The following is a 14329-nucleotide window of genomic DNA, read 5'->3' as shown; positions in this document are numbered from 1 at the left end:
GAAAAAGTTGTATTTTCAATTTTTATAAAAAAATATATATATATTACAAAGTTTAATATGTATATGATTATGAATATAATAAATTCTTTTAAAAATTTTTATAAAATTATTTAAGTTTCTATTTTATATTAATTCCTATTTATACTTAATAAAAAGTTATAAATTAGGTTAATTAATAAAATGTAAACATTGCATAATAAAAGTAATGAAATATTCTACAATATGTAATATCTTTGAGAGTCATTTTAAACATCAATATTAATAACATAGGACATTTTGATAAAATCAATTATTTAAACAATATTAAAATGTTAACAAAAAAATAATTCCTCGCACATACTTTTACATGTCATTCAAATAGACAAACCTATATAACTTTAAATTTTACAACTTCAAATTTGTTGTCATTAATTTTAATAATTATAAAATAAAATTTAAAAAAAAATAATTTTTTTTTTAATTCTTATAATTAATTAACAAATTAGTTTTATTAATTTATTTGTTAAAAGTTAAAAAATAAAATAGAAAAAGTTTCTTATAATATATATTAAAAGTATCATTTGCAGTTATGGAGAAAATTTAGTTACCTGATTAATTATGTTTTAAATAAGTATATAAATTTATCATGAATTAACATTTAAAATAGGATTAATTTAGGAAACTAAAAGATAATTGATAACAAGATTAATTGAACAATATTTTAAAAGGAATACAACCAAAACTTTTGAATTACTATTAAAAACTTATATATGATCATCGTGATAAAATAAAAGAAACTTTATCATAATATAATAAAATTAACAATAAAAAAAAACTAACATCATTAGTTTAAACAATATTAAAATATAGTGGTATTAAGAAAAATTACAAAACTTCTGTAAATTTTAAATAGTTTAAAAAGATATAAATCATTTTATACTTTAAAATAATTTATTCTAACAAAATTTATTCTAATCACTTTAAATTTCCCAAAACATGTAACATTAAATATTCCATTTAATATTTAAACTATAGACAATCATTATTTTTAAATAAATTATAATTTTGTTAATTAAAAGTTTTGGTGATGCAATTAAAATTGTTTGAATTAGCTATAATTTATATGCTAAAAATAAAAATACAAAAATCAAACGAGTTTGGTAAATGTGTACTTAATGGAGGAAAGTGTTTTATTTGCCTATTTCAGTTTCATGCAAAATTAATAATATTTTTAAATGATTGAATTTAAAAGCAAGTTTCTTATGAAAAAAAAAGTAACATTTCTATATAGGTAGGTAAATGGTTATTCAATAATTATATGTAAAAAAATATAATGGTATTAATATTAGAAAATGGCTGTAATTTTTTCTATAAAATTTAATAATATAAATTTTTTTTAATCAAAATATTTAAAAATTATCAATAGTAAGATGATGAGAAATGGTACTTTAAATGAAAGATATTCCTTCAGATACAAAATATTATAACAAAAACGAACCAGAATAGTATTTCGATAATCTTAATATTCTTAATTAAATCAAATCATAGAGTGTCTATTTATATATCTAAATTAATTTTAAAAATTAATTACACTTTCTATTATAATATTTATAAAAAAAAAATTTATTAGAAATTTTCTAAATATTTTACATAATATCAAAATACATATATCATTCTTTTTTAATTTTTAAAACAAAGTAAATAAATATAAATACATAAATTTTAACATTTTTTTAGATCTTGATCATTATAAAATAACCTTGTAATACAGTAAAATAGCTTCTAAAAGAATTTGTTTTGTAATGAAATAAAAAAATATAATTATTTTGTTATATCATTTTATTTGTTAAAAAATAATTTTCCTGTGAACATTCATTTTTATACACGTGTAGGCAAATATATTATTTATTAAATATATGGTAATTTAATTGTATTACACATTTTTGTAAAAAAATTTTTTTATTTAAAAGAATTAATTTATTAAATATAAGAAATATTTTTATTAAAAAAAAAAGAAATATGACAAAGTATTTCTCATAAAATCAACATACTTAATTACTCTGTACATGAATTATTCTTGATCATAAGTGTTATGTTTTTTTTTATAAAATATAATTTTATTGTATATTTATCAAACATACTTATAATTTATGCTTAATTTTTCTTAAATAAACATTTAATTAAAATTTTTATCTTCAATTGTCATTAAACAATAAAGTCTATGAGAATTTGTATTAAATTTTATTGTTGTTATTTATTTGTTTACAAAAGTAAAATACTTTTTTTTTTTATTTAAATTTAGAAACAATTTTAGACAAAAAAAAATGGTTCAAGTGTGGTGAAATACTTATATGATTGAAAAATAAACCCGTTCAAAATTTATACCAAAAAAAATATACTTTAAAATAAAGTTATATTACACAACTTTGTCTAATTTTAATAGTAATAAACTTTCTATTATTAGTAAATATTTGGATATGGTAAATAATTATTTACAAAATAAAAACTATTGCATAAAGCAAAAAATTTTAATTCAAATTTTTAACAATCAAAAATATCAAAAAAAAAAATAGTAAAAACACAATTTTTAAACTATTGAAGTAAAATTTTTATTTAAAAAAAAATATTTTGAATAATAAACTTTGTTATAAGTTAACACTTCTATGAAAAAAAAAAATCCACACATACTATAGTTTATTTAAATTAAATAAAAATGTTTTCAATTTTGTTTCTCAATTTTACAAAGTCAAACAAAATAAATTTCATAGTTATTTTTTAAAAAAAAAATTACCACATATTTGTTGAAAAAATAAATGTAGTGTAATGAAATTCTGACCAAAGACATTATTCCACAACAAATTGCAACGTCGTCAAATTTATCATAATATCATTAAGTTAACTGTGTATACAGTTGTGCTTTATTTAATTAATTATTTCTATATACTTTCTTTTAACTTTAAAACTAACAATTTTTTATTTATTATGTAAAAAATAATTTGATTAAAAAAAATTTTCTTGTAGCAATAAATTGAATAAACATATATTGTTATACAGGAGTTTTAAAGTATAAGATCATAATCTATAAATTTAAAAAATACTAATTCAAATATTTAATTTTTATTTTTAAAATTTTGTATAAAATGAAAAAGTTAAATGATGTTGGAAGGTTAAACTTTATACAATTTTAAAGAAAAGTTTTTTTTTTTACTAAATATAGTTATTAGATGATGTTTGGTATTAAAATTATTATAAATTTTTTTTCTCTTAAAATATTTTTGAAAATTTTTTAAATAAGAATAAAATTAAAAAGTTTAAGTTTTATTTTTTTAAATTTTTAGTTTAAATAAGATATAATAAAATATCTTTACAAAAATTACGATCAATATTTAATGATAATTCAAATTATTATTATTATTATTCAAAAATTTTGTTGGAAAAAAATGTTATATATTAATTATCATAACGGCCAAAAGATAGGTGATAATGTTTTTTTACTCTGTTAAGTGTTTAAAGTTTACATACTTTTTGTAATATCATTATTAAATTTTTTGAAGTTTAAAAGTATAACTATTGAAATAGTAAACATAACTAACTTTAAGAATTTTATGATTATTTCAAGCCTCTCTTTTTATAGGTTTTAAATTTTATTAAAAAAAAAAGTTTATTTTTAATGTAAATTTTATGATTTCTATTGAGTACCATAAATTATTAAAAAAATGAATTATAAAAATGAAATTAATGTTGACAGGTGAAAAATTTTAATATAATATTCATTAATCGTTTACTTTTTGCTAATAATATCTAACATTATATCGATAAAATAATTAAATACTAAAAAATTAATGTAATTATTTATTTACTTTTACCCTAGTAATAATAAAACTTAGACTTATATTTTTATGTCTGTGAATAATTTATCTACATCAATTAAATTTTTATAAAACAAAATTTTACCTTTTAAAAAGTTGACTAGATTTTTAAACCTTTTTTTTTGATAAGATATCTAGAATTTTTTAAAATCACAATAAATTTTATAATACTAAAATTTATTATTCATAAAAATTAAATCTAAAATTGTTTTTTAGTTTTTTTTTTATTGGAAAAATATTTGTTAAAAATATCATTAACTTACAAATTTTTTAGATTAAAATTAAAGAGGAAAAAAAAATATCTATGATAATGTTATCATTATGGTTTACAATCTAGTTTCGGGGACGAAAAAAAAAGAAATTATATTTAAATATTTCTAAACTATAATTGTGTAATTTATATTGTTTTAAAAAAAATAATATTTATTCATATAAATTAGATTTCATATGATATAGGAATGACTCATAGACATAGTCATGTTTACTACAGAATACAATTTTCCAATTGTTTGTCCTTCATATTTCTATTAAAATCTTCATAATAAATTACAAGATATTATTTTTTAATAATTTATTAATTTTTATCTAATAATTGACTATAAAATTTAAGAAATTTTTTTATTATACATATTTATTTATAAATTTATTTTCACAACAAGAAATGAACAATTTTTTTTTATATATTGCGTGTAAACATAACTATTTGAACAGTGTCACTTTGAGGATAAATTAATTACGTAAGAAATTTGTACCTTAGAATAAAAATAAATTTACATTTTAATATATTTTTTTTTTGGTAAATTTTTTTTAATTATCATATATATGATGTTAACTAAATATAACTTTATATTTTTACAAGAAATTCTTTCAAATTCCTATGAAAATGGAGTTTTTTATTTGTCAAAACATTTATTATCAAATAATAATTGTAAATAAATTTTATAAAAGTTCAAAAAATTATTGAGAAATTAAAAATTTAAGTTATGTCAAATTGTTGAAAATTTTTAATCCAGTTAATTATTTTCATTGTCATCCAAATCAATCAATTGTTCTATAGTGTAGTTTCATTTTCAGGTTACAATTGGTTTTGAAATTTCTTTTTATCAAACTTACAAATTCTTAATTTTTTGATTTGTTTAGGTGGTCTTTTTATAAATGATCCAGAAGTTTGGTGGATTTTATAGTAATGATGTTTTAAAATAAAATAGAATAGTATAAACATTTGTTAATATTATTGAAAATTCCTCGAAATATTATTAACATTTTTATTATAGTTCTCATTCACACCACTAAAACCATATTTATATTCATCAAAACTAAAATTTCATTGATATTTGTTTATTCCATTATATATGTTCTACCTTTTCTACATATTTATTTGAGGTTATGACAATTTTACAATTGTATTATTATTTAACTTGAACTTTTAAAATTGTTTAAAATATTGTATATTATGGTTTTGGAGATATTTCTTAGTATGTAAAAGTTTATTTTTTTTTTATAATATCTAAACAATTTTGTTTTAGATATATTTGATAGTTATCTTATTACTTTTTTACCCATAATACCCTAATTTTTTTATCATAATATTCATAACCATTTATTTTAGAAACAATAAAAAAAATAAAAGCTTATCCTAAAAAAAGCATTTGAAAAACAGTTACTCAAAGTTGTTATTATCTATGTTTCTTTAATTAATATATGTTACTTCTTGTTTTGATAAGTTGTTTTCAATCATCTTCATAGTTAAAATTCAAAAAAATTCCCACAAGACCTCATCTCAATAGTGGGCATTACAAAACTATATTTAAAAAAAATCAATTGCTTTTTAAAAAGTTAACCTTTTTTAAAACATATTTTCTTGATTTTTTTGTTTTATACTTTTTTAACCAAGTGTCATCTGAATTCTTTATATATTGGTATGAAGTAAATTTTATACCTTAAAATACCAGTTTAATAAAATTATGGGATTTTTTTATTAATCTAATTGGCAAAAAAATATTAAAACTTTATATTAAAATATTTTATTAATTTACTAAGAAAAGTTTTTAGGAAAAAAAAAATGGTTACTTTGTAAAAAGAGAGAGAGTGTTTTGACACATTATTAACTATGATTTATATAAAAAAAAAAGTATTTGTATAAAGTACGTTTTACAATATAAGATTATTTTTTCTTAGTTTTTATGGGTTATTTTTAGTTTTGTTAAGTTAAATATATTTAAAAATAAATTAATTTATTAGTAAATAAAGAAAATTTAAACAAGGTAATACCAGCTGGTAGTTTCTTTTTTTTTTGGTAATATTTTTAAACACACATTTTTCATTTTAATATACAATTTGTAATTCTATTATTTCTACTTGATATCATAGAAAAAAAATTAATTTCAATTAAGGAATTTAAAATCAATTCTTAAAGAATTCATCAATTATTATAAATTCTTTTAGAATTGTATTTAAATATTTTTGTTTTGCCAGTATGATATACTTGCCATTGATGATGTTTTTATTTTTAAAATTTTTTTCAATATACATTTTTAAACACTATTTGCATAAGTCTATCTCCTGGATCAAGATAATCAATATTAGATAACTTTATTGTAATAAAATTTACATCTTAAAAAAAAATTTTTTTTTTAATTTAATTGTTTTGTTATTTTAATATATTATATTAATTTTTTTTTCTCTTTACTTTCTACCAAACGAAATTCCTGATGGACGATTGAAATGATCGATTGACTATTTTTTAATTGGACAAAAAGCGTTTTGAAATTTTTTTTTAATATTATTTATTAACATAAGTGATATTTATAATGAAAGTATCTATAATTTAGTAAAAGAATAAATATATTTTTAACTATAATTCTAGAATTAAATTATTCTTGATCTCTCATTTAATCTGATATCTTGTTTATGGTATTCAAATATTTTTATACGCGTAATTTGAGTGCTAAATATATATTTTATAATATAGTAAACATTTATTATATATTTATTATTATTATATTTCTTTTAGTCGATGACATTTAATTAGAGATGATAAATTATCCGCAAGAGAATAGAGATCTAGCTTGTTATTTGGTAACCAAACATTCATGGAAAGGAAGGTAAGAATATAAAAAGAATATAGTAATTTTAATTCTAATTTATAGATATAAACGTGTTTTTTCCATTGGAACATTAGCTATAACAACATATCATCCAACATCACTGGAAGTTACCAATCAATGGTTATATGAAGATTTTATATCAATTAAGCCTAACAGGCCCAATAGTTTGATATCAAATGAAGATTTTTCAGCAGATGAATTTATTATCAGTATGAAAAAGAAGTTAAAAAATGATACTATGAGATTTAGTTCTGAGTTTAGTCAAATTATTTTGACAGAAGCATTAAAATTTCACTCTAAATTTAGTCGTGAAAAAGGAAATTATTATCGTTGTAATGGTTTTAAACTTGACTGGTCTGATCAAAGAATTCCTACTATATTTAGAGTATCACCATCTGCTTTAGAAAGATTGGATAAAAAAGATAACATAATTGCTTCTTATAATTATATTGATATAAAACATATTATAAGAGTCTCAGACTGCCCAAATTCTTTTGTATTAGAGATAGGTGATCAAAGAAGAAGGCATATCTTTGTTGTGGAAAACTTTGATCAACTAATAAATGAAATCAAAAGAAATGCTTATGATAATATTGGTATACGTATTGATGTTTCTAGAAATCTTTTGACACTTGATCAATTTAAACAAACAAGATTAGGAATGTGTTCAAGTGATGAAAAAATAACTTCGTTTGTTGAATTTAAAGTTCAAAAGTTTTCTCCAAGACATGAAACATTTATAAGAAGATTATTATGTTTAAGTGAAAGTTGTATTATTGAAAGAGATCCAACAACATATTTTCCAATATGTGCCAGACCATTAAAAACCATCGTTTGCCTAATTAGAGATTTAAAAGATCCACAAATTTTTAAAATTGAATACAATAATGGGGAAGTAAGGACATATGCTTCAACTGAGCGTGATCTTGTTTTAGCTTCATTGATTGATGGTACACGATCTTCAGGAAATATGCAAATTTTTGTTTTTGCTGCAAATCGTTTTGATCGTTCTTTAAAACTCCTACCACATAAATATGTTCTTGATGAAGAAAGTGAAACATTACTATTAAAGCATATTATATCACCACCTATTTATTTTTCAAGATATGACTTATTTAGAAGATTTAACTCAAATATTCCATTTAATGGTTTAACACATTCTCAACCTAGTGAAGGATTTTTTCAAAGCAACAAAGGAAAAATGATTATAACAACAATTGAATCTGTTTTAACGGAAAGTTATCAAAAAGATGAAGAAAATAGTATTTTAAAAGGGCAGGCTCAGTTACATTGTCTTCATCGTCTTTTTGCCTCAAAAGCTGGTTTTCAAGCTTTTAGTGATATAAGTAATATTCGAGAAAAACTTGGACAATTAGTTATATCATTTTTAAAATGGAAAGATGAAATAATTGATCATTGTGTTGTTGAAATGTTGACATCTCTCATGTATCCTATGCATCCTAATTATGAATTACGTTTTGAACAACTTAATAAACAAAGTTTATTATCAAGTAAAACTTTTGTTGAACATCTTCTTGATTTAGTTGTAGGGCATGTTGAACGAGGTACTGGATACCTTGTAATTTCTTCAATGTTAGATTTTCTTACTTATGCTGTTTGTGCTCCATACAGTGAAACAACAAGTGGTGATTCTTTTGATAATCTTTTAACTGCCCTTTCTAAAAGAGGTAGAAGTTTTTATAAATTATTTCATAATCCTTCATTAACTATTATAAAAGGAGCTGGTCTCGTGATGCAAGCTATTATTGAAGAAAGTAGTCATGAAATTTCAGAGGAAATGCAAAATTTATCACTTACAGAAGGAGCTTTTTTAAAACATTTACAATTAGCATTGTTATCAACTGGAAGAGATTTGAGGGTATTGACAAATCGTCAACTTTCTGGTCAATTAATATCACTTTGGATAACTGATAATTCAACAGCAATGGATTTGCTTAAACGATTATTACCAAAAGGATTGTTAGATGGTTTATCATCAACTGAAAAACCTCCAGTAAATGAAAATGAATATTTATTAACAAGAAATAATCTTCAAATGGCAATGAATGAATCTAAAACTTCTGCTATCAAAGAACATTTTGATAAAGTACAAGTAAAAGTTGAAGCAACATTAGATGGAATTCTACAACATTGGAATCTCCAACATCATATAACAATTTTACAGGAAGTTAAAAATAGACGTGAAGAAGAGAAACGACGTGAAAAACCTGTTGTTTTAAGAAAAAGACGTCAACAAATAAAGTCAAATGTGAATTGGAAATATTTTAGTTATATGTTTAATAAAGATTGGTCTAAAGCTGATTTAATATGGAATGAGAAGACACGTGATGAATTTAGGCAAGCAATTGAAAATGAATTACGTTTAATGGAAAATGAAATGGAGGTTGCTTCAAATGATGTTCCTGTATCATGGAATCATACTGAATTTTATGTTCGATATCTTTCATTACAGGATGAAATAAAAATAGGTGATTATTATTTAAGAATACTTCTTAATGAAGATGATGAAACGGGAACTGAAATAAATAATCCATTATTTTTTTTTAATAATGTATATCATAGATTTTTATTATCACAAAAAACTGATCTTCGTTGTTATTGTTTAAAAGCAATGGCTATAACATATGGTAGACATCATGAAAAAATAGGTTTCTTTCCAGATTCTAAATTTATTGTTGAAATGCTACAAAATGCAAAAACATTACAAGAACGTGATCATCTTGTTTTACTTTTAAGTAAACTTGCTTTAAATAAAGAAAATGCAAGAGATTTAATTGCTTCAAATACATTACCTATGTTTATTGACTTAGCAACACTGGCACATTTACATTCATCAAGAGCAATTATTAATAATCAAAGTAATTTAATTGAAAATTCAACTGTCAATGAAAATGATGATGATGGAGTTCCGGAATGGCATTATATGAATGATAAACAAGAAAAAGAAAAACCAATAACTGCAAAACAAGTTAAAAAAATGTATGAAGAAGGATTAATTAATAATAAGACAGAATTTTGGGCTGAAGGAATGCAAAAATGGACACCATTAGAGGATATTGCTCAATTTAAATGGACATTAATTTATAAAGATAATGTTAGTCTTTTTAATCCAACAGAATTATGTGTAATTGTTCTTGATACACTTATAAAAATGTGTGAATTTTTTCCAGCTCGTGATAATAATGGTGCAGTAATTAGACCATTACCTAATGTTAAAAGAATTCTTTCAGAACCAATATTATTATATCAAATTGTTCAACTACTACTTACATATGATCCAGCAATCGTCCAAAGGATTGCCTCAATCATACTAATGGTTATGGAAGATAATCCATTTATTTCAAGACTATACCTTTCTGGTGTATTTTTCTTTATACTTATGTATAATGGTTCTAATATTTTACCAATTGCACGTTTTCTTCATTATACACATCTTAAACAGGCTTTTAGAAGTTCTCTAGTAACTAGTGAAATAATATCACGTTCTATTCTTTCACCAATGTTACCTGAAGCCGCAATTTATTATTTAGAAGAATATGGTCCACAAAAATATGCAGAAGTTTTTTTAGGTGAATTTGAAAATCCAGAAATTATTTGGAATAAAGAAATGAGACGACATATGATTGAAAAGATAGCTTTTCATATTTCAGATTTTACAATACGTTTAAAATCAAATATTAAAGCTTTATATCATTATTGTCCAATAACACCAATAGATTATCCACAATTAAAAGATGAATTATTTTGTCATGTATATTATCTTAGACATCTTTGTGATACAAAAAAATTTTCATCATGGCCAATCAGAGATCCAATATTATTTTTACGATCTTGTCTTGCAGCATGGAATGAAGAAATTAATAAAAAACCATCAATTATGTCACTAGAAGAGGCAATAGAAATATTAAATTTAAATGTTAATGAGACAACTTTTAAAGAAATAGCACCAATACGAAAAGGTTACTTTAAATTAGCACAAAAATATCATCCAGATAAAAATCCAGAGGGTAGGGAAATGTTTGAAAAAATTAATTATGCTTATGAATTATTGACAAGTCATATTACTGCAAGTTTAAATAGTGAAAATAGAACAGGAATGTCTTCAGAAATTCATCGTATTGTTCTTTGTTTAAATGCACAAAGTATCACTTACTCAAGACATTCTGAAGAACTTGAACCTTATAAATATGCTGGATATTCACAATTAATAAAAACAATTGATATGGAATCTAAAGATAATTCACTTTTTGCTTCTGGTGGTGGACAACTATTGTCAGCAGCTGTTGAATTATGTTATTGGACTTTAAAAACATCTGCATTAAATGCAGAACAATTACGAAGAGATGGTGGTTTAGAGGTAATACATTCAACATTTGATCGTTGTGTTCCAATGATAACAATGTCTTCAAATGAAAATGAAATGTGTGTTCAGGTATGTACACATTTATGTAAATGTTTTGAAACTGCAGCAGTTTTTGAATTGTGTAGAGAAAAAATATCTAATATGTCAACAATATTTGGTAGTATAGTAAGATTATTACAATTTAAACATCTTCCAAAATTAGCTATATCAGCAGCAGAATGTTGTTGTAGTTTTGCTGTATGTACATTACTTCAAACTCAATTATTCCAAGCTGGAGTTTTATGGCAATTATTACCACATTTATTTAAATATGACTATACATTAGATGAAGGTGGTGTTGAACATAATGAAGAAAATAATGAACAAGCTAAAATAAATAAATTAGCTAGATATTCATGTGAAGCATTAGCCTCATTAGCTGGATTTAGAGAAAACACTCCTGAAAATGATGGTATTATAAACTCATTAAGAGCTATGTTAACTCCTTTCGTCTGTCGGTTAATGGCTCTTGGTGATAATGATAAAGTTTTAAAAGTTCTTAATACTAATACAGAAAATCCATACATAATATGGGATAATTCTACAAGAGCAGAAGTTTTAGATTTTGTTGAAAAAAATAGAACATCACCTGTTAATGAAAGTGAATTATTTGGTGCAGAATTTAGAATGTCACTTTATGCTAATGAATTAATTGTTGGTGATATTTTTATTCGAATTTACAATGAACAACCTAATTTTGTATTAATGGAACCTAAAAATGTTTTAATGGATTTTATTGGATATTTAGATCAACAATTAGAAATTATTAAACCAAAAAAAAAATTAGTAGTTAAAAAACAGAATAATGATGATTTAATTAATTTTGATGATGATGATAATGATAATATGATTATTAATAGTAATGGTTTTATAAATGATCATGAAGTTAAAAAAAGTGGTATTTCTTTGACAATAGATAAAAAATTAGAAATGGTATTAGAAAGTATAATTAATATTCTTACACATAATCAAGGAATTGAAATATTATTAATTGGAAATCTTAATATAATTTTTAGTTTCTTAAATTTTTATAAATATCAAAAAATTCAAAATCTTGCTTTAAAAATAATTGGTATAGCTGCTGGATCAAAAGAATGTGTAACAGAAATAGCTCAAATAAATCAATTACCAAATTTATTTGTTTTATTAAAAGAATTACCAAATTCAGTTGAAATTTTATTACAATTATTAATAGCACTATCAAGTAATGGTACAGTTGTAAAAGAGACACTTGAATATGGTGGTTTATTATATATTCTTAATATACTTTGTGATCAATCTAAAAATAATGTTAATAGGTGTTTGGCTGCAGAATTATTATCAAAACTTCAGACAGATAAATTAACAGGACCAAGATGGACAAGATTTATAATAAGATATTTACCACCTATTTTTACAGATTCACTTAGAGATTCACCAACAGCAGCAATATTAATGTTTGATTCTAACAATGAAAATCCAGAATTAATATGGAATGATGATGTTCGAAATAATGTTAAAAAAATAGTTAATAATGAATTAGATAAATTTTATTTAGAACAGAAAAAAGATTTAACAACAAAATGGAATACTGTTATAAATACAAATCAACCATGTCCTTATGAAAATGTACTTAATGGTGAAATTTTAGTAGGTGGAATATTTATACGTCTTTTTATTTCAAATCCATCCTGGTCTGTAAGGCATCCAAAACAATTTTCAACAGAATTAATGGAACGTGTCTTAGAATTAATGAATAAACCTACAGATGAATTAGAAATAATGAAAAAAGCTTTATGTCTTTTAATTGTAAATCATCCAACAACTACTGATAATATACCAACACAAGGATATCTACCACAATTTGTTAATGCTATGAAAAGTAAAGAAATTGAATCAGCAAAAGCAGCTTTAACAATATTATCAAGTCTTGTTGAAAATAATTATTGTTGTGATTCATTATCTAATCAAAATAACTTAATTACTGGTGTGTTGCATTGTATGAAAATATCTTCAAATGAATGTATTCCACATGCTGCTCATGCGTTAAAATATCTTCTCAAAAGAAATGCAAATTTATTAGCTGGACAAGTTCTTAATTCAGGTATTATTAATCATCTATTATTTATACTTAGTGATCCATTAAATAATGTTGAAAATTCCTCAGCTGCAAAAGCAGAAATTGTTGATGCTTTAAAAGCCGTTATCATAGATATACAATATGGTGAAAAAATAAATGATATATTAAAATCAAATCCAATTTGGGGACAATATAAAGATCAACGTCATGATTTGTTTCTTCCAACAAGTAGAACACAAGCTATTATGGGTCCTGCACCAAGTGGACAAATAGCAGGTTACCTAACTGAGGGTATGTTTCATCCTCCACCTATACAAAGTGTACCACCACCAAGAGATGAAAATAAATAAAAACAAATTTACATTATAAATATAAAACTTTTAAGTTAAAATATAAAAAAAAACTGTTAAATTGTAAATATTCATTAATTTTTAAAATTAAAATGATATTAAAAATATAAATATATCAAGAAATTTTAATTATTGATTAAATAAAATTTTACAGTTAGTAGAGTAATGAAAAAAAGGTACAATTTTAAAAATAAACTTTTTAAATATATGCATGTAGTTTATTCATCAACATTTTTTTTTATTCCTCTCTTCCATTTTCTTTCTATTTTATTTCAATAAAAAGCAAAAATATTTGATAAAATTTAGTAGCGGCATTTTATATAAAAATTATCGTTTTATAATTTCTTTAATTTTTGACAATAATATAACTATTTTTTTTTTATAATTGCTAATATAATAATATAGAATTTTTTTTTATATTTCAGTTGGAAAGCATTATTCTTAAAGTGCGTTTTTTTGTTGGAGTGATTGCAAAAGATATTTGTATAAAATGTACATAAAAATAATAATATAATTTTTTGATAAATATAAAAAAAAAACTT

At 21.8% G+C, this 14329-nt stretch overlaps 1 protein-coding gene across 1 annotated transcript; it reads left to right on the top strand.

The window, feature by feature from the left end:
• Positions 1–6881: 6881 nt before the first annotated feature.
• SRAE_2000239400 (DnaJ homolog subfamily C member 13) lies at positions 6882–13787 on the top strand (the record flags this gene model as incomplete). Its single annotated transcript, XM_024653458.1, has 2 exons — positions 6882–6952; positions 6998–13787. The coding sequence occupies 2 exons, from the start codon at positions 6882–6884 to the stop codon at positions 13785–13787; spliced, it is 6861 nt and encodes a 2286-aa protein (XP_024506933.1).
• Between the last annotated feature and the right edge of the window lie 542 nt (positions 13788–14329).

Source organism: Strongyloides ratti (genome assembly GCF_001040885.1).
Source record: "Strongyloides ratti genome assembly S_ratti_ED321, chromosome : 2".
Taxonomy (NCBI): Eukaryota; Metazoa; Nematoda; class Chromadorea; order Rhabditida; family Strongyloididae; genus Strongyloides; species Strongyloides ratti.
Note: the sequence above shows the minus strand (reverse complement) of the source record. Positions and strands in the feature narration are given on the sequence as shown.